General features: G+C 34.4%; 1 protein-coding gene across 3 annotated transcripts in view; it reads right to left on the bottom strand.

The window, feature by feature from the left end:
- LOC132551133 (anaphase-promoting complex subunit 1-like) overlaps window positions 1-21,356 on the bottom strand; it is a 34,100-nt gene that overhangs the window by 2,656 nt on the left and 10,088 nt on the right. For 2 of the 3 annotated variants that reach the window (XM_060215247.1, XM_060215255.1), the window contains exons 14-51: window positions 21,094-21,243; window positions 20,534-20,653; window positions 20,120-20,180; window positions 19,771-19,958; window positions 19,011-19,085; window positions 18,450-18,641; window positions 17,791-17,861; window positions 17,558-17,649; window positions 17,004-17,152; window positions 16,681-16,759; window positions 16,210-16,326; window positions 15,595-15,717; window positions 15,155-15,294; window positions 14,795-14,901; window positions 14,391-14,468; window positions 14,124-14,213; window positions 13,250-13,496; window positions 12,740-12,789; window positions 11,494-11,678; window positions 10,393-10,484; window positions 9,676-9,762; window positions 9,285-9,332; window positions 8,952-9,034; window positions 8,509-8,587; window positions 8,134-8,208; window positions 7,882-7,955; window positions 6,765-6,855; window positions 6,410-6,523; window positions 5,498-5,643; window positions 5,146-5,232; window positions 4,834-4,951; window positions 3,485-3,562; window positions 3,251-3,318; window positions 2,647-2,722; window positions 2,073-2,135; window positions 1,456-1,536; window positions 1,156-1,251; window positions 357-543 (exon numbers count right to left, since the gene is read on the bottom strand). In XM_060215247.1, coding sequence (XP_060071230.1) covers window positions 357-543; window positions 1,156-1,251; window positions 1,456-1,536; window positions 2,073-2,135; window positions 2,647-2,722; window positions 3,251-3,318; window positions 3,485-3,562; window positions 4,834-4,951; window positions 5,146-5,232; window positions 5,498-5,643; window positions 6,410-6,523; window positions 6,765-6,855; window positions 7,882-7,955; window positions 8,134-8,208; window positions 8,509-8,587; window positions 8,952-9,034; window positions 9,285-9,332; window positions 9,676-9,762; window positions 10,393-10,484; window positions 11,494-11,678; window positions 12,740-12,789; window positions 13,250-13,496; window positions 14,124-14,213; window positions 14,391-14,468; window positions 14,795-14,901; window positions 15,155-15,294; window positions 15,595-15,717; window positions 16,210-16,326; window positions 16,681-16,759; window positions 17,004-17,152; window positions 17,558-17,649; window positions 17,791-17,861; window positions 18,450-18,641; window positions 19,011-19,085; window positions 19,771-19,958; window positions 20,120-20,180; window positions 20,534-20,653; window positions 21,094-21,243 — 4,057 coding nt within the window. The remainder of the gene's footprint in view (window positions 1-356; window positions 544-1,155; window positions 1,252-1,455; window positions 1,537-2,072; window positions 2,136-2,646; window positions 2,723-3,250; window positions 3,319-3,484; window positions 3,563-4,833; window positions 4,952-5,145; window positions 5,233-5,497; window positions 5,644-6,409; window positions 6,524-6,764; window positions 6,856-7,881; window positions 7,956-8,133; window positions 8,209-8,508; window positions 8,588-8,951; window positions 9,035-9,284; window positions 9,333-9,675; window positions 9,763-10,392; window positions 10,485-11,493; window positions 11,679-12,739; window positions 12,790-13,249; window positions 13,497-14,123; window positions 14,214-14,390; window positions 14,469-14,794; window positions 14,902-15,154; window positions 15,295-15,594; window positions 15,718-16,209; window positions 16,327-16,680; window positions 16,760-17,003; window positions 17,153-17,557; window positions 17,650-17,790; window positions 17,862-18,449; window positions 18,642-19,010; window positions 19,086-19,770; window positions 19,959-20,119; window positions 20,181-20,533; window positions 20,654-21,093; window positions 21,244-21,356) is intronic. The other variant, XM_060215262.1, reaches the window with a different exon arrangement.

The raw sequence follows: 21,356 nt of genomic DNA, 5'->3' as shown, positions 1-21,356 counted from the left end.
CACAAACTTTCTGAATCATCATTACAGAAAATGGGTATCCATAGCTTTATCACAGAAGACACAAACATGTCTACACAGTGAATTATTAAAATGAAAACAAAACATGCCAAAAAAATGCCCACTTGAACAAAAGATTTTCAAACATAAAGACTGCCCCTGGATATGAGATAGGTATTTTCATGAATCTAGAAAAGAATTTTTATGCCACTTTTTCAAGGTAATTACAATAACATGTTTTTAATGTTTTTGAGAATCCTTATTATAAATCAACTTGCAATTTTCCTCTTCAGGCTTCATTTTCAATAAAACTTCTTTTTGTTCAGACAGCTTGGTAGCATTCAAGTTTCATTCCTTACCTGTCTGCCACCTGTCCAGAATATTTTCCAACTTTGACTTGAGAGCCATGAGGAATTCAAGCTTCATGAGCTGTTCTGATGTCTCCTCTCTGCCACCAAGGCAGAACCTGCTACCGTAGTAACTTAGGACTAGTTTTAGCTGACACACTCCTCCTGTCCTCTTCCCAAACTGTGTCCGGTCCAGTGACTAATTAAGAAATAACAAATAGCTGTTTAAAAATCTTAATATATGAAACACTGACTTCAAATTCTCAACTTCAAAGTCTCCCATGCACAATTAACAAGCCCAGTTTGAAGTCTTTACAGTAGATGACAATAGTCCACCTGTTACATTAGGGACATACAATACAAAGGGATAAAAAAACTGGCTATATCCCTTTGCAACACTAGAGCGAAGAAATCCTCCTTTTCTAGCCTTGCTGTGTTAACACACTATTGTTCTCAAAAAGTACATAAATAATTTTCTCAAAATATACAGTAGAAGAAAGCTTAATAATTTTCAAACTGATTGTGTTAACTTTTGTGACAAACGACTTCTTCTAACCTTTGATATTTATCAAACAAAATGCATGTTTAAGCTATTTACAATTGAAATACCACATACATTGTATACCACTTTCAGCCAAAACTATGATGGGCCTTTTTTCTTAACCCTCCTTATCATATGCCTCTGTACATATCAAGTCCAATGAAGTGAAACCTCTGCTATGACTAGTCAATATTTTACTGATGAAAAAGAAAAATCTGTTATGTTATTCCTGGGTGACAACCACCAGTCTACAATAAAACCTATAGTTACCTGGTGAAGATCTACATAGGAAGGAATAGATTCCGGTTTCTCTTTTGTCACACACTCATACACAATGGAGGACAAGATCTGAAGGAAGTCGACATCCTGTTGACAAAGAAGAGAATATTCACATATTCAAATGAAATTGCTATAGATAACTACAGCAGCATATTACAAGAGCAAACAGCAGCACATTTTCTATCAATACAATATCATGGGTTCTGATGTTTTACAAGTCATGCTGAAACTGATCAAGGATGTTAAGATCAAAGTCGACATGGATAAAGAATTAAACATTGTGTAAAATACCTTCATATTCTTTGTGTTGAGGAAGTACTCCGTAAGTGCAAGTAGTCTTGGGTCAGATGTAAATGCTTTCACAACATCAGGCTGCAATAAAAGATCAACATGATACATGTGTTTCAATGTTAAAACATCCTAAAAAATTCTGTATCAGTTTCTCTGTCTCCAGTCAGTTATTACTTGTCATATGATATAGGACTTATCATCTCGTTACAAAAAAAGATAGCGATTTTTAAGGAGCAAAAGATAAAAGAGATTAAACAGTTGTACTGTTTTCATTTTACATAGCTGGATTTTTTATATATCAAAGAGATTTGATAACCTATCCAAGATAATCCAAATTTATCTTCAAGAACTTCACCGTGAGCTTCAGAAAAATCACTGTGACAAAACAGGCCATCTTAAAAAATAGGTGGATACATGAACTATATGAACTGTTAAATTGTCTCCCTTCTAAATTCAGAAATGTCATCTTGCGTAAGGTTTAATGTTATCTTCGGGCCAGGACCAATAAAGAAGCAACTTAATGCTCAAAGAACAAAAAATTTAAGAGGACAAAAGCTACACCAAAGGAAGAAAATCAGAGCCTTTATGAATGAATTTCCTCTCTTATGTTCTCTTACCTTTACTGAAGAATGGCTTGAGTGGTCACTGGTCAGTGACTTGGCCAACATACTTCTGTAGCCCTTTACATAAAAAAAACATTACATTTTTGATACAGTCATTTGTAAACTGATAGGACAATCTTGCAATAAATATGAGAATTGGGACAGGGAGTAAGATATCCCTACCAGTAATTTTTTTTATCCTCATCAACTTTTTTTTAAAGACAGCATAATATCTCCTGTCTAAAGCCTTAAACTTAGCTGTATGTCTTTCACAAAAGTTTCTTTTTACTCTATATACTAAATTTTATTTCTATGACACCACTTCATGAGTAAATGTAATAGTTTTTAAGTAATAAACTCCACTGTAGTAAAACTAATGAACAAGCTGAAAACCCGTAAAAACCCGTAAGATAATTGAAATTAAAGTGATTATCAATCTGAGAATAATATTTCAAGGAAATTTGGAAATGAACATTAATGTATGGAGGTTAACAGATAAAAGGGTTAATACCAAAGCATCATCACTGCTGAAATGAATTAATTCTTATTCTGAATTTGTCATGTAAATTCAAGTGCTTTTGAGGAATACCTTTGGGTCTTCTACATAAGACAAGTGGCCTGCCCGCTGTTTGACATACAATGTGCCGTTGTTTTGTAACACCAGTCTGGAACATAATCCACACAGGTTTAGCAATATAGTGCATCAAATGAAGTCAACAACATAGTGTAGTTTATCAAACCAACAGGGATCTCTCCTAGTTTACGAGGCTTTTGTTTACTGAACAATAAAAACCTGTTGAACTATTGATTATAAAACACAAAAATCAAATCTATATACCCAATACAATTTTTGTTTGGATAATAGGCCAATATCGTGGACCAATAATTTACCTGCAAATGTATGGAGGTTAACAATAAAAGGGTTAATACACCTTATTTTTAAAAGATATAATAACAATAAACAACCTGCCCGCTGTTTGACATACAATGTGCCGTTGTTTTGTATATTCCACACAGGTTTAGCAATATAGTGCATCAAATGAAGTCAACAACATAGTGTAGTTTATCAAACCAACAGGGATCTCTCCTAGTTTACGAGGCTTTTGTTTACTGAACAATAAAAACCTGTTGAACTATTGATTATAAAACACAAAAATCAATATCTATATACCCAATATATGTTTCATACTCACTGTAAATTGTTCCAATTTTTGTTGAGATGGAAAGTAATAGGCCAATATCGTGGACCAGTTATCTTTACCTGCAAAACAATCACCTATATTTTTAAAAGATATAATAACAAAAATAACTTGCAATATTTCCGAATCTGTTTCTTAGGACATATCTAACAAATACCTTAAGCCTTGGATATGATATTGTTTAACATATGCAATTAATTTCAACCAATGTATACGTTTTCTGCATACCTCTTCTATGATATCCAGCTCTGGTAAAAGACAGGGTGCTGATGTACTGAAGGAGACATTCCTATATACATCTGTATCCTGAAAACATAAAAATACACAAAAATATGCCTTAAAGTTTTAAAATAAAAGTAGACGCTAATTTAACAGTGTGAGGTAAGGTTCTAGATAACAGCTGATTTCATGATGTACCTTCAAACTGTGTTGACTTACTAAGAGCTCTTTCTTGTCAAGCTTTCATTGATAGCTTAAATTATATTTTTAAGAATTCTTGTCTTACTACCGATGAAGGGAAGGTGTGAACATTTCAAGTACTGTAGTACTGAACAAAGTATTGATAGTATTGTACTGAAGTACTTCACCAATTGAATTCCTTAAATTTATGCAACAAGCTCTCTGATTGGCAGAGCCAAGTCTTCGATTGTGGGTGGAGCTCTGTGCAGACATCGGCATTTTACTAACACTCGACTGTCGCGAGAGGTTAATTGGAAGAGTCAAGTCACAGGTGGCTTAATTAATTGGGTTGTCCCAACACAATGATACCTTGCTTTTCTATCGATGGTACAACGAGAAAACGAAAGTTACTCAGTACAGAACTAATTTACGTACAAAATATATATCAACATTGTTTTCAAACTTCAGCCGTTTAGGTGGATGTGATGCGGCCGTGCCGGCATCTGCCATCATTTTCGTTTTAAATGCACTTTTAGTTTCTGGCGTTTGCATGTTAATGATCTTATCTATCACCATTCGTTTGTACACCTGTGGCATTTCCATGGAATTTACCTCACTTGGTAATAAATATCGCAAGTTATTAAGATTGCTGACATCACATTTCTTGAATTCTGACGCATATTTCGCCAAACCTGGGTCAACCTGACGTAGAAAATTTTGCGTACTGTTGCCGTCGTCGGACATTTTTCCAGCGATTACTTAGTAATTGTTATGTAACTGATAGTGTACATTAACTACGCCTACCAGAACAAATTGGGTGTCAGATCAACTATTCAGGTTGTCTAAACTCCGCCCCCGACCAATCACAGAGGTCGTTGTATACTTGACTCAATTATTTGAATACTTCAATACAATAGTATCAACACTTTGTTCAATACTATAGTAAGTGTGTCGTTCACACCTTCCCTTCATCGGTAGTAACTGAAAATGGCTTTTTCATGCTTTAACCAGTTTCAGTCTCTGAATAAGACCTTCAAAACTTAATTGAACACAGAACGAATGCATCAGTCCTTATTTTTTGCTTCATTTATGTACTCTCGTATATATCTAGTATTCTAAGCTCGATTAACCATGACTGAATGAATTTCGAGCACCAACCATCTTTGTTTCACACATACCTTAAACTTGACCTCCATGGGTACATAGCATGGGTGTCCAGTGTCCACATCACGAGGGAGAACAAGGCGAGGATCGGCAGCCATCACATAGAGGTGACGCAAAGCCTGTAGGTGGTATCTTCAACACAGACATAATAAGCATTGTTAACAAACATAACAAAATGTTCAAATATACAACACCAGTCCTAATCATCCAGCTAATTTAATTAAAGCGATAATACCTTCAACACCATTTTTGAACAGTATCAAATAAAAGGACACATTTTTGATGTCTGCATGACTAAAAAGAGATGTGATAAAGTCCTTGCTTACCTGTTGTCATTACTGTGTATAGGGAACTTGGGATAGAAAGCACACAGCATCACGGCTATAGAGTCAGCTGTGGTCTTCAGTGAGTACCTGGAACAGAGTCATTTAGATCTTACTACAATGTACATACCACAATCGATTTGGTTAAAAAATTCCAATAATTTTGGCAATTTGTTATATTGTCCAATCGACAATATGAAATCTTTTGTAATGAGCCAATTCATAAATGTGCCAGAATGGCTCCATTGGTAAGAAATTGGCAAAACCTTTTTCTTAAGAACAGTCGACACACATTCCTCATTAAATAAGATCTGATAAACACTTTACACTGGAACATTGCAAACCTCTGTCTTACCTGCCCCCGCCCAGGAAGAGAAGCCCCAGAGACATGCTGATAGCCATGTGTGAGCCATACATCACCCCAAGACTGTGTGGGCCTACACGAGCCCGTAACATTCGACACATTCGCAGGATTTCCAGATTACCAGTCCCTGACATCACCTACAACATCCGATAACACTAGTACAATCAAAAAACTGTTATCAATCTAAAAAGCATGTAATGAGAAACAATGCATACCTGGTACTTAGATATCAAATTTCTTACTACAATGTATCAAACATTTAATTTTTTTGTAAAAATTTCAAACTCACAAACTCTTCGCTTTTCTATCTAGACTTAGAATTAAAGGCAAAAAGAAGAGGTGACTTACATAGATATATCCTTCCAGATAAGGAAAGAGTGTATATGATTATACATACAACAAACTCACAGAATTTATGTTTTTAAAGAGTGATCTTAATGAAAATATCAACGTTTATACAAATCAAATCTAATGCTAGGTTCAGCATATCTTGTATACAATCAATTTTCTTTTCATCTCCACAAATTTCAATCATATTACATGAATAGGATTAGATCACTGACAAACTAAACATCACTGCTGAGCACCAAAATCTAATCCTACCTTGAACTTGATGTTATGATACCATTCCGCAAATATGCACTCAATCAAGTTTTGCAAACATATTTCTTTGATCATGTAAACTTTGACGTGGCATTATATGTAAACATCAACTGGTAAAGAAAACACTGAAGACAACACCTCGTAACGGGAATAATCTTGGTTCATGAAAATTTTATAAAATGTTTAATATCTGCTCTAAACTGTGAATTAACAGATCAAAAAATGGTAGGATTGATGTTATTTGTTCCTGTTAAGCCCTACTCCTTGTCATCCCCTATCGTCCAGTTTTGAAACACTTACCATAGCAAGTGCTAGGAGAATAGACATCATGGTGTTCTCAACTGTGATTTTACCAGCCTGTTCCACATGACTTGGACAGGACACAATCTCCAGAGACATTCGCATACACTCTTTCTGCAAACAAAGACCAACAGGGCATATAACTAGGAATCTTATCTTTCAAACTTTGAAAATCTATACATTTAATAAATGACTTCATCGACCTTATCAATAATTCATGACACAAAAGTGTAAAAACATTCCAATCTAAGGAAATAGTTTCTAAAATAAACACAATCTGAATATAAGTCTCACATTTGTGACACTTCTTATAATTCATGTCCAATAGTATAATGTACAGATTATGCTTACTTACCAGAGTATCAAAAGCCTGCTTGTTGGCTGTCCCAGCAAACTTCAGACCAATCACCATACAACCTCCACCCACTATATTACAGTACGCCTGGCTACAAACATGGTGTGTAATATGTTATCTTCAGAAATGTCCTTTTCACATGTATCTAACTTGTCATTACATGTAATACACTCATGTCATCCATGTCATGTGATTCATGCATAATTATACCATTATGCCATAATTTGATTATTTTGGCAGTGAAGAAGGAACATCCATGACAAAATTTGCTAGCCTTACAAATTACCGTAAATATTGATAGTGCGCACTAATTTTTTGCAGATTTAAAAAAAAAAAAATCTACAGAAAAATTAATTGACTTTTATTCAATTATTGAAACCACAATTTCTATAAATAGTAAACAAATTTACGCAGGTGACCTTACAAGCATGAAAGGCTTGGCTGATTGTATAATTAACGGTTAATGACAGTTAACATGACTTTGACTACATTCAATGTATTGTTAGAGAGAGAGCTAATATCGATCGCCGATAGTTTTAGAGAGGTCAACCAACTTTGGGCATTGGTGGGATGGGCTTGTGAAATGTAAAAACTTCCGTCTGTAGAGTGATATACCGTAATGCTAGCGTGAATGGCAGATGATTAAAACATTTTATTTTTTTGTTGTTTTTATACTTTTACATATAACTATGTGAAGGGAGGTAATCCAATATGGCGGATGCAGAACTCGGGAATGATAACCCCCGGAATGGCATGTACCTGCGTATAGTGTGCACCCCCTTTTTGACACGACAGTTTCAGCTTAAAAAAGTGCGCACTATACGCGAATATTTACGGTATTGACAAATTTCTATAAATAGTACAGGTGATCTTGAAACATTCAATGTATTGTTATAATATCAATAGTTTTAGCAAACTCCCTTGTGAAATGTAGTCTGTAGAGTGATATAACTGCAATGGTTGATGGTTTTCTAAATTATCCATGGCCTATTTGAAAAAAATTATTGTGCACTATTTAAAGTGTTAAAATTAATATTGAAAAAAATAACTTTAAAAAAGACAAAACATATATACTTTGCGCTCATTAATAAACTTCATTTCCTCAAACAATATCTACCTCATTGTCTCAAAGTCCACAGGAGTGTCATCATCCTGAACTTGTCCTTGAGTGAAAGCATACTTCTGTATGATCTGTAGAACCAAAACTTCACTTTAATATTTCATCAAACCTGACTAGGAAATACAATGAAGCATTCTATCATCAAAGCTGGAATTGAAATTTACATCAGGAATAATGTTGGCTTTCACTTTATCATTGATTAGATATATGTGGAGTACAGTCTTGAAATTAGTATAAATAGGGACTTACAGGTGGCAGGTTTCCAGTAAGCCATTGGAAGGTTGGTATAACAGAATCCCACATGACCAATCCACGACTCAATGTCTAAAAAAAAAAATCATAATTAAAGCACATTTTTTATACTTCATTGTTTGATTCTATAATGAATAAAATACAAGTTTTACATTTAAAACATTTGATATGCAACATACCTGTTTTACTTTTTAAAAGTTGAAAAAAGAAATCAAACCATATTTCAGTTTACAACATTCAACCATTAGTCAATGTAAGCGTGTTTTCAATGGTTGGAGAGTTAACTGATGAAATATTTAGCAAATGTGAGTCAGAAACTTAGAAACCATAACCATAAATGCATTGTCTATAATAGAAACAGTCTAAGCTTACCCTTAACATAAGAAAGTCTGGTCGAACATGGTCCAGCATAAACTGTGTATCAGACGCAATCAACCATTCAGCAACAGCACTGTTGGAGAGGATAAATGTAAAAAAAATGACATCTTATTTCATCCATGCTGATAACTATGGATCAAGTGGAACCTACATACTTGAGAAAAATTCATACAGTACTTTCGTAGAAATAGCCATAACAAACTTTCATTGTTAAAACCATTTCATAATGTGGGCAAAAACCAATTTTCTAGGACATGTACAGTGGATTTTTACTTAAAAATTAAACTCATATACAGTGGAATTTTACTTGAATTATAACTCATATTTGATCCTATTTATAGTGGGTTTTAAGAATCTAATCAATCCTGTTTAAGCTATGATAGTATACAATTGTTATACAAAAATCGTCTCCATGAGCAAGACTTATGTTAAATTACCTGTTGTTGGTTTTGAAGTAGAGCATACCGAGAGCTAATGTAGCCCCAGGAGACGTAACATCCACATTCACACTGTCACCCTCCTGTAGCAAAGGAAAAGACATTTGGTAAGACTAAACAAACATGTAATTTTCAAGTATTATGATAAGTCTATAAGTTTTTATTTTGTTTAAACTGATAGTGGTTTTTTTTCTTGTTAACTTCACACAAAATGACCTAGTAGATCATATGCTAGAAACAGAAGAATAATAGGCTTAAATTACTTGTATCTTTAACAATGAAACAGGACATATGATCCAAAAATCTGCTTGCTTCTAAGTATTGATGCATTACCTTAATTTGACAGCTTGGTGACTTGTACCTTTCCTTATTTGGCCCACTCTATAAAAGATAACCCATAGAAGTTCAAATTTATGAAGGAAGTTTATAATTATTTCTAATATTATTTACAGAAATGTTTTGTCAAACACAAATTTTTGTCCTTCCTGACCAAAGTTACATTAGAATTCAATTTAAATAGCAAAATCTAACAGGACTTGCTGGAAGTTAACTATTGGTAAATTTGTAGCCCAAGACATGGGTTAATGAATTATCAATGTGTCCAGAAATAAAATGAAAAATAAGTGGGTTATAATTTCCAAAGTACTCATTTCAGATGGTATTTGCCCGTCAACATTTCTAAGACTTTTCTACAAACTTTTTATCTTGCCTTAAAAGTTCTTACCAATGGCCTTTTGTGTCCACCAACCATGAAGTGATACAATGTGTCGGCCATACTGAGGTCGGGGGTGCCAACAATCTCACTGCCTCTCTGTCCAAACAAAGCAGCATTGTGAGAGGTCAAAAAAGGTACACAAGAAACACAAAATCCAAGACTCACAGATAAATGATATTAAACTATTTATCATGTGAAACAGTACTTAAGACCATGTCATTAAGAGTAGAAATATAACTAGTAGATTTCAGAAATATGCCTAACAGATTTTAGAAAATATGCCTAATAGATTTTAGAAAATATGCCTAATAGATTTTAGAAAATATGCCTAATAGATTTTAGAAAATATGCCTAATAGACTTTTTAATTCTTAAAATATATAGATGGTGTGATCTGATACAATGGTGGCCAGGAGTTGAATTAAGAAGCTTACACTTTGACCCAAGAGCATGTAACTGGATGAAATTTGGACAGTCATGGCCAGCAAGTCCACTAGTTTAGTTCTATATTCCAGGGTCTAAGACACTGACCATTCAAATTGAAATTTGACTGCCTATTGACATATTACCTTATCACCATGTGGAATTTTGAATTCCACATCCTACAATTGCCTTTTTTAACAATGATTAGGTGGATGCACATAAAAAGGAAGGACACTATAATATTCACAGATCAAGGGCTCAATAACATATAATAAAGCTCTTTTTAAAATGTTGACAGTCTTACCCCAAACATGACAAGTCCTAGAGCCATACCAGCAGCAAGGGAATAGGATTCGCGATCATTACAGTTCTCCATCTCTGGTCCAGGAGGTCGACCTACATATTACAAACGTCACCCTTTCACATACGCTGTGCTTTTATACCAACAGAGTTCATATCAAACATTATCAAATAAAACCCTTTAAGAAAAGTCATTGTATTTTATGTATCACACAGAAGAAAAAATGATTTTAAGATTCTCGTATGCTTAATTTATCTCTCTGGCAGTTAAATATCTCTAAAGAAATATCCTAGAAATTATGACTTCAAAATTAAGACCCCTAGCATCATTGTCAAGTTCTAGAAGGATAAAACAGCTGTATCATGCAGTTTAATTGTTTGACTATAACGTATCTAACTCTAAATTATTAGAAGGCACTTTTTTACTTGCGTGTCTTTTGTACGATCTTGAAAAGTGACATCACCGGAACACAATAATTATAGTGATATTAGTGATATACATTACTTTTGACATGCCTATATCTGTGATTGTATAACATATGTCTTTATGTTGTACACCAACCCCCGTCTCTGATATTTCATACCTAATATCACAATATCTTCCCTAACACCCCTCATTTATCTTTGACAAAGGAATCACTGCCATGTGTCAGTAACCTGATAAAAATATAAAATATCCCCCTAATACTCTGTACACATCTCTAAGAGAAGGACCTCCATTGTGTGTCTGTGGGTGATACCCTGAAACAGTATCCCCCTCCCTTCCCAAAAACACCTTCCCTTTCTCTGACATCTGAACCTCCTCTATGTGTCTGTTAAAATATCTCTCCCTAAAACCTTTTACCTATCTCAGACAGTAGAATCTCCACTGAGCCTGTAGATGGTATATCTTAAAACAGTTTCTTCCTTTCCCTCTACCAATACCTTTTACTTATCTCAGATAGTAGTATCTCCACTCTAACTGTGGATGGTATATCTTAAAACAGTTTCTTCGCTCCCCTCTACCAATAACTTTTACCTTTCTCAGACAGTAGAATCTCCACTCTAACTGTGGATGGTATATGTTAAAATATTTTCTTCCCTCCTCTCTACCAATACTCCTTACCTATCTCTGACAGAAGAACCTCTGCTGTGTGCCTGTGAGCTGTCCCTTGGTACACAAGTCCCACCCCCAGCACTCCGGCTACCTGTACGTTGTGAGGAACATTTAATTCGGTGGAAGTTGGAGGCAGTAGTGCTGGAACATGAATACTCAACAGCTTCATGGTCGCCAGATCCATTGTACCTCGTCTATAAAAACAATAAAATACCTCCGCTAAAATCAATCAACAAAAGGAATACAGGTGAAACAACATATGTTAATCCCATGTCTAGGGATACCAATACGGAAATAGTAACAATGAGTCAAAATTTCAAGAGGGAAAAGCGAGCTATCAATTTTAATGATAAAGAGATAGGGGACACTGAAAATAAAATCTCTGGACAAGATTAAAATGCTGAAAAATACAAAGGGTTATAATTTTTTTTAAACATGGTCAAATTACAATGCTGTTCATGAGAACACAAGCTTCAAAGAAATTAGTTAAAAACTGAAGGAGGAGATATCATGACAAGGTGAAATTGCTAAAAAGACCAAGGGTAATACCTGTTCCCAAAATTGTGAAATCACAATGCCATTAAGGAAAACAAGATTTCATGATGGTTATACAACCTACCAAGTTTAATGAGAATTCAAGAAAGACTGAGGAAGAACATCAATGTGCAAAATTAAAGTGTTAAAAAAAGAAAAGGCAAAAACTCCTTCAAAAATTGTTGAATCAAAGTTTCAACAGAATCGGTTGAAGAGACCTCGGGATGAAATCAACATTTCCAAAACAACAAAGGGCAGTATTTCTTTCAAATAAAGTGGAACAAACTGTCATTCAAGAAAAAACAACTTAATGTCATGGTTGATTCAAAAGTGACAATAATCCTTATCTCAAAGTTTTAACAATTCAAAAATTCAAGTTCTGATCTGATCAACATTTAAAATCTTCTAAGATATTAATCAAAACTTACTGATGTTACTACTGAATATCAGTCAAGCAATTCTTCTAAAGAATTAACATACAGACATATATAATACAACACACAAGTTATAAATGCTAAACAGGAAAGATTTAGCACAGTTATAAGTGCTAAACATGAAAAATTTAGCACAAACGGGTTTCTGAAATTTCTGAAATGTTTTGCATTACAATCTCTTTATACTACACCAAATAAGTATAAAGTTGATATGATATTTGTACACAACAATGATGAAAATGTTATACAATGATCACAGGCCAGGTATTTAAATGGTTAACACTTACTTGGCTGCAGCCATTCCCAGGAGAAGTCCTACAGTAATCATCTCATGGCCCTGTCAGATATAACAAACAATGGCAACTGAAACTCAACATTTGCTCATCATATTGTACACTGTCATTACACTCAATCTTTCGTTAACATACATTCAATAAGTGCTCTTTTTATAGATGAATAATCACGAAAACTATAGTGTTTCTTTCAGGTTTTAAAAGAGCAAATTGTCTAAGCTCTCAAGGAAAGAAAAGGTTATTGATAGTATACCACGTGTCAAACATTTGCTATAATTTCTATCCTTAAGTGTAGGTCCAAGATAAGAAAATGCATTTGCAAGGTAAGAAAATGCATTACCTTAACTCTGTGGCAATCTATTACAGTAAGCTAAAGATCAATCATTATTCTTTGTTTTAATTCTCAAAATAATAGCTTAAGAAAGTACACCCAGGTTGAAGCTTCCATAAGAACAGTATTAAACTTCTTACAATGAATTTTTCCAGGATCGCTGTATGACCTACCTTACTGAGATAATCATGGATGTTGAGGGTGTTCAGGTTGAGGTGACCATTCAGACCAAGTGCCATGAGGAAGCCAGCATACTCATTGGTGAATTCATTACTTTTTGGTTTATTGTAGATGATCCAGGTAGTGTCTACCTGTGAAGAGTTTGCTATCCGCAGTCCTGCTGCTACACCATTGTGAAATTGTGGCCAGGCAGACATGTTGGCTGGTGTGTCTATATGGGTCAGGTCTACAGTTGCATTTCTAAAAATTAATGATAAAGAAAAAACTTTTATGCATTAATGTCAAACAACATGCCTATCCTTAATATTTCAGAACCAGGTGAATGGAACAAGTTTAGTCTGCAACCTTTCTGTGAGTTGCCATCGATTAAAATTTGGGCTACACCTTGGGCTTAATATTATCTGGTGGGGATGTTTTACCCTTCAAGTTAATTTGAAGCTATAACTTCAACTTTTCACATTTCTGGAAGGTATCTCCAGGTTCAATTTGGTACACAACTTATCTTGGATGTGTCTTACCCTTCAAGTTAACTTAAGGCTTAAACTTCAATTAAAAGTTGTACTATAACCAGGAGGTATTTCTAGGAGAAATTTGGGCTATACCTTACCCGAAAGGTGCCTTACCCTTTGGACTGAGTTAAGGCTTAAACCTTTAAGCACATTCTGGCATACTGTCAACTACAACCTACCAGGGAGATACTGTTGGAGGTGTTCTACCCTTCAAGTAAATTCAAACAAAACATTTCCCGAATTTTCTTCTGGTATACTGTGGGCTATACCTTGTTGGAGATGTTCCACCATTCCTTTTAAGTTCTGACTAAAACTTTCCTGAAAATTATCTTCTGGTATATTATTGGCTATAACTTACCTGGGAGGTGCCTTGCCTGTCAGACATAGTTTTGGAATTGGAATAGCCTCTGTGGGCAGCGGATGGTATGTTGACAGGGTGAACATCCCTCTGAAAAAACAACATGTGGCTTATATATTGAATATCATTTTTGAATTTGTATTTATTGAAATTTTAAACTGATTGCTGTATGCTTTATCTATGCATACTTTCACTTGAATACTTGTCACAACAACATAATGTAAATTGTAAATCACACATGCTAATGTGTAAATTCTGTGTACATACCTGCCAACAGGGAGGGCCATGGTCCGTATACATATGGAATACAAATGTTTTTCTTGTTCTTCGATAAAGTCATGATCGCTGCAGAGGAAAATTTATAAGAAATGCTCACACATTAAATGGATAGCAACGATGTGATTGAAAAAAAGAAATGTATCACAAGACAAATGGTCAGAAAGTTTATATATGAAAGAAATTGCTCACACATAAATTGGATAGAGATAAACAGAGGATCATCAAGCAGATATCATCCACAAAACCTCAGAAAAATATGAAAGACTGCCATAAATTGCCTTCAATTTTAACATGTACCATGATGAAAATATTATATAAACATATCACTAATTTTACTCCCAATAAAAATTTTGCGTTTTTAAAAGCTTTTTGTTTTTGTGCAGAGTACCTACCTGACCTCAGGACGCTGCACAAGGGCTATTCGTGCTGGACGTGATGACTGTAATAACCTACGCACCTCCTGAACTCGTAGATCATCACTGAACCGAAGTCTCAGCAACTGTTGCAAACATAAACATTTAATAAAGGAACATTGTTTTTTACACATGTATTACAGCTTAGAATATTCACCTTGTGTATGCTTCAAGTGTTTAACATGAACCTTATTCAACTGTTGGGCTTATCAGACAAACTGTTGCACACATAGATCAAATAGGCTGATTGATAGGAAAATTGATATACAGGATAAATGCCATGTGCCCTCGACATGAAATGAAAACTGTGAATAGCTTTATACCCTCTTAAGTGATTACCTCCTCATCCATATGTTCCATACCGTCCTCCTCGTCTTTGGAACGCTTGGATTGTGGATGCGGCTGTTTGGTGTAGATCCCTGGGGGAGCCTGAGGTTTCTTGTTTTCCATTCCAAGTAGCTGGGAGAGGTCTTGTCGCCCTACAAACACAAGTACATAAGTGTGGTGTTCTCCTTGTAAATTTTTTTTGTTAACTTCTTCCGAATTTATACTAATAAAACAAAACACAGTTTTTAAGAATCTTTCATTAGGCCAAAATTGAGAAATTCTTTAATTCATTTTGAAATGTTAACTAAATTTCACTTGCTCAGTATTATAGGAGATGTTGTAGAGTTACAACCATAGTACTGGTGTTGTTTTCGAGAAAGTAGGTAATACATTGATCTCTGCTCAAATAAAAAATATTCACATTGTTCATACTGAATGAAGTATTTACCTACCTATCAATGTATATGCTTGTTCTGTCCAATCAGAAGGAGCGTTACATCTGCAGTGAAAGATTGCTTCCCGCAAAGGAAGTGACACCCCTACAGGCAAGTATTCTAGATCCTGGTAAGTCATGCCTGTGTAGCAAAGATGTTTAAACTGTTATTTCATTCAGAAGATATCCTCATTGCTTCAGAATAAAAACACTTAATCTGAATATGCCACTGTTTACACTGATACACTGTTTATAAATATTTCTAACTTTTCCGACTATCTTAAAAGCCCAAGACTGATCACCTATCAATATCTTAATATTTTGAAGAAATACTATTTCTTTGTCCTGTAAAAAGCTAATCCCTACTTTCAGTCACAGTGAGTGTTGCCCCCCTCCGCTGATTGCAGGATCACAATGGCAAATTCAAACCCATATCATAACACTGTCATACTGATCCACTAATGTAATATATATCCATAAACCACATTATGTTTAATCCCAAATTGTTATCCTCATAAAATAAGTACTGTAAATATTAAAGCTGTTAAATATCATTTATAGTACCAAATATTATCAGTCAAATTATATTTGTCTATTCTCATTAACACAAGTGATGCCAGAGATTATAACTTACCAATTTCTGTCATATATAGGACTATCCTTTCTGGAACACTAGCACTCGGTACACATATAGAGAAGCTCCTCGAGAAACTCCTAGACATGGATAAATCACAGGTTGGTGCTCGGTGACCTACATCAGAGAGAGTAGAATGGTGTTATGAAGTTAAAGAATGAAGCATGACCATATAGAGCATTTGTTGAGAATCAGTCGAAATATAAAAAAGTTTAATATTATTGCTAAAGTCATATTTCTTAAAATAAAAAAATAAAAAAAACTAGAAAATGTCTGTAAGACATGAATGCCCCCGCCCCCCATGTGAAATAATAGTGAAAGGTCCGAATGAAGTTGTTAGGTGGTATATACTGATTTGGGACGCGATGCGACGGGACGGGACCATAAATGGCGGGGACATAAAAACAAAATAATACTGCCAATCTCTTTCAATAAGTCTCTATTTCGTAGAAAATTGTAAGACAAATTTACCCGCTGGAGCGACTCTTCGTAGACATTTGTCAATGGCCTGCTCTGTGGCCAGGTCTCTCTTCAAGAGCAGAGCATAAAGCTGTAGAGAATAACAAAGTAGGTTTGTTATGCAATATTGTGGCACCTCATAATGAATATTAAGAATTCTGCTTTCTTTCTGTGGTAATCAACTTTTTCAAAAATCTGTTAATTGGTATTAACTTCAATAGTGATGGCATAAAATAAGATCATGCAGATGTTTTTTTTAAAGCTGAATTACATAACAAATGAAGAGCCATTCTCATGTTCTCTACTATTTAATAATGATTAGCATTCTTCCTTACTGATATAACATTTTTGATGTTGTTACAGACACCAGGTATGTAAGGGAGTGAGCCGGGATCATCTCCCCTCAAGTTAGACTGGAGCCACTGTAACACTGAAGGAACAAACTGAGTAAACACCCCTGGGTAAACCATCTTGTGGAGGTGATCTGTAAACAAAGGGAAATTATATTACATCCAAGTCACTGAAAAACGATATTACTATCCCAAAGGAATAAGAAACACAAAGCAATTAATAAACAAAACTTGATTTCTCCTCTCGTTATCATAAATCTGTCTAAAATATGTTTCTTTAAGGGGGTCACATCTCAAACATTGAAATTTTCTATTTAAAGCTAAATTAGAATTACTACATTTGATCACATTTTATGTAAGGGTGACCTAAAATATGTTTTATATAATACACATATATATTTATATAACATTTTTTTCTGGGAGAGAGAGGAAGATTTTAATCTTTTAGTAAATGTTACCTTAATTGTACAAATATCATTTGCCTCGCGGTCATTACTTTTTCTATATTCTCAACAAAAACACAGAACATATTAGAGTACCTTCAGTAATCTGGCTCACATCATCTACAGCATCAAAAAGTTGCTGGAAGTCTCTACAGTAATAGTCTGTGTAGTTGGAACACTTCAAGTCACTGAAACATGAAACAACTACTGTATCATTCTATCAAATTCACATTCATGGGACTGATTAACGAACACTACAAATTATTGAATATTCACAGCACAGCATTCTCCTTAATAGTGCTAATACTGTAACCTGAGAATAGACTTACCTTGCTATCTGGTATAGAATTGGCACAAGTTTCTCCACGTCCTCTGTTAGAAGTGTGTTGAGCTTCATCTCCTGTTAAATACATACATTAAATTAAAAAAAAAAAAAAAAATACATACATCCCGATGTGAACCTTCATCAACGATCACCAAAACCTAATTTCAGGCATATGTGTTATTGTAACCCTACCATCAATTAATCTTAAACCAAATCTACTGAAGGAACACAAAGATATGTTGTTCAAGAGCATTTTATTTCAAAGTGTTATCTTTGACCTCGACCATTAAAATTTTACCAGGAATGTTACTGGTCTAATCTTAGAATTTTTGAGGGGTTAATGCGATACCTTAAAAAATCTGCCATCTTTACTTTGTAGAGATGTAAAGACAAACACCATCCTTCCCTCCACAACTTAGGAACTTAGATTCTTAAAACAGCAGATTCAGGAAAAAAGTACTGATTTTTTTTTTTTACACAAATCATAAGTCAAAACTTCTTATATCCATTCACAACCAAATTCTGATAAATGCTTAATGTAAATCACTGTTACATGAATTTCATCACTGAGTCATGACATGTATAACTTGAAAATAATTATTCATGCGCAGAAATGTAACTGTGCAAAAGTAATGGAGCCATAGCACAGGTTATAATAGAGACCTCGTAGACAAGATGTAGTCCCATCATCACTGCTGGAATGTGAGGAAACAGAGTAGCATTAGTATTTATGGCACAGGGCTTTGAGTAGGAGGACGCATCGGGTATGGCTGTACAGTGGGTGAGGCCCAAGACAGGCTCCATACACTGGATGGTATACTGGTGGTGGGTTGAGGACAACAGACCTTCCCAGTCCTGTCAAAAAATCAGATTTCAAAAAAGGTAGGTCAAAAACATGACAGTCAGGTAGATTTATTAACAGTTCAAAAACATAAAAGAAATCTAGATCAACAATGTGTTTTATACGACAAAGTTAATGAAAAATGTAACGTAATGAAATTTTGATTTAAATGAATGTAATTGATATACAAATTTTAGACAAATTATCTCACTATGTTTTCATGACAACAGTAAATTCATAGATTTGCTATTCAAGACTTTTTTAATGCAAAGTAGAAAACAATTATTTCCAAAATAAATAAATATACTATTCTTGACACACTAAAAAATGGTTCAATAATTCATGGGCAATGAGGTAAAATTTGACTCAACAGTCTAGCTTACATCATCTGAGCCTTGATCGGACTGTTTTGGTCGCTTAACTGCCACAACAGGAGACATAGATGTGTCCAACTCATGCTACAATAGATGTTGAGGCCTAGTAAAGTGTACAGCCTACAGCACTTGAATTTGCATTCTACCAAATAATACTTCAATACAATTCATTTTATCTAAATTGCAGGGCTCAAACATTCCTTAATAACACAGCATAATTCAACATATTGAGGTTTCTTTTTCCAAACAGGTTCTATGTGTTTTTCTGAGACAAACTCAATCCTGAGCAAATATAGCATTACTTCGGCATCAGTGAAGTCTGATACATTCTCAAAACTAGTAAATTAATAACATATTGAAGACGGACTGTAACTAAACTTATTTCATTTCGTCTAACTGTTCTTTAGGACAAGGGAAAACATGAAATTGTTTTGCACAAAAGTCTGGGCTTTTCTCCACTCATTTGAGAATGGCATTTTACCTCATTTTCGGAAGAAAATTGATCACTTTGGTTGAAGAAATGTTCAGTAGTAAATTATGAATCCAAGGAATTTGGCAATATCATGAAACAAATGCAATTGGAAATGAGGCCCTTATTCACTAATGAGATAATTTCAAATTTTTAGATGTCAGAATTTAAGGTATTGTATTAATTATATACACGCAAAAGATTAGAAATCTTTGAACCAGGCATCTACATCAATGTGCTAATCAACAATGAATATTCACAAATTTTATGTTGTTATTTATTTGATAATTTTCAGCATACCTGATTAGTGAGAGCAAGACGAGTGGTATCATATCCCATCATGCTCAGTAAACACTTAGAAAATAAGCTCCATTCTGATTGGTTGCCGAGTCCTCCAGGAGTATTTCTCATTGTGTACCATTTCCCCAATATGGAAATGGCCAGGTCTTTTGGCAGCATGTGTTTCAAGGCCTGTAGACACATCTCAACTGTGACAAGAGAAACACAAAAATCAAAAATGATTATGTAGTATATAAAGTTCTTCACTAAACGATGTGATAGTGGGTAATGTTATCCTGTAGAGGTATCACTAATGTTTTGATATATAAATAATTAAATTTAACAGTATTGGACCAAGATGACAACTTACTTCCTGGTGAAGATGTGATAGCAGGCATGGTGGTCCTACACAGGTGATTGTTCATCAGTTCCTATAGGATGAAAAAAATAATAACTAAATACGATAAAGTCAGGTAAACCATGTAAATTAAAAAAAAATAACCCAACAACAGGTCCCATGATAAATACTTGTTTACTAATTTTAAATTTCCGTATTGATAGAAATATGCAAAATGCTTTCCAAAGTTTCATCTTATAAGTCTAGAATGTGCAATGATATTAATTTAATAAAAAATAAAGTGAAAAAGCAAGCAGTTGTAGGATATACTTATCCTACAAATGTTTGTTCTCTTTCTTTTTCAATGTATTATCATGTTTTCATAAAAAAATAATTCTGGAGTAAGTACTCTAAATCATGTAATTTTATATATTCAAAACAACTCACAATTGTGAAGCGTGCACCAACATTGTCTTTGATGCCCTGTATAAAACTACTCTGCACAGGAAACTCATCAAACTGTGAGGAGTCCTCTAACTCTGTTGGGACAGGTGACATCTGTGTCATCTATATGTAAACAGAAAGTAGAACTGAGGATTATAATACATGTCCCTCAACTATGTTGGCACAGAGGACACCTGTGTCATCTATATGTAAACAGAAAGTAGAACTGAGAAACTGTGATACATGTCCTAAAGCTTTGGTGGTATGGGGATAACAATGCCATCTGGAACGCAGAACTGAGGACAGTTCTTCATGTCAAGTCAACAGATAAGCAGTGAAAGTGTCATCTATGACAAAAGAAATCTTGTCTTACGATAGAAAGTAGTGAATTTCCTACTCTTAAATAAAAGTGTTATCCATTAAGTCTACAAAAGCAATCAACAGAATTAATAAGATATCATAGAATACAAAGATAGGATTGTAATAAATGTAATTTCTATTGGTCTAGAACAAGAAAAAGAATTGCTAATATGAAAAATATGAAGATAGAAAAGTGCATTTACCTCCTCATCAAAACCAGCCTCCATGGCACTCGGAGGTCGAGATGAAGTGAAGTAGCCACCTCTACTGGGACTGTTAATGGGTGTGGTCGTCCGCAGCATACTCAGCGAGCCTGATCCCAGAGGCAGAGTTGGTACATGAAGACGATTAATCTATGTCAATAGAAAGTTAGGACAAGCCTTATACTTTTATCTTTTACACTGAAAGGACAATCTTATCAACGAAATATTCACCGTATAATAAAAATACAAACTGACCTATCATT

This window comes from Ylistrum balloti, unplaced genomic scaffold (genome assembly GCF_031769215.1).
Source record: "Ylistrum balloti isolate Yb309-2 unplaced genomic scaffold, AGI_CSIRO_Ybal_v1 Utg369626, whole genome shotgun sequence".
NCBI lineage: Eukaryota > Metazoa > Mollusca > Bivalvia > Pectinida > Pectinidae > Ylistrum > Ylistrum balloti.
This window is presented reverse-complemented; position numbering and strand designations above follow the sequence as displayed.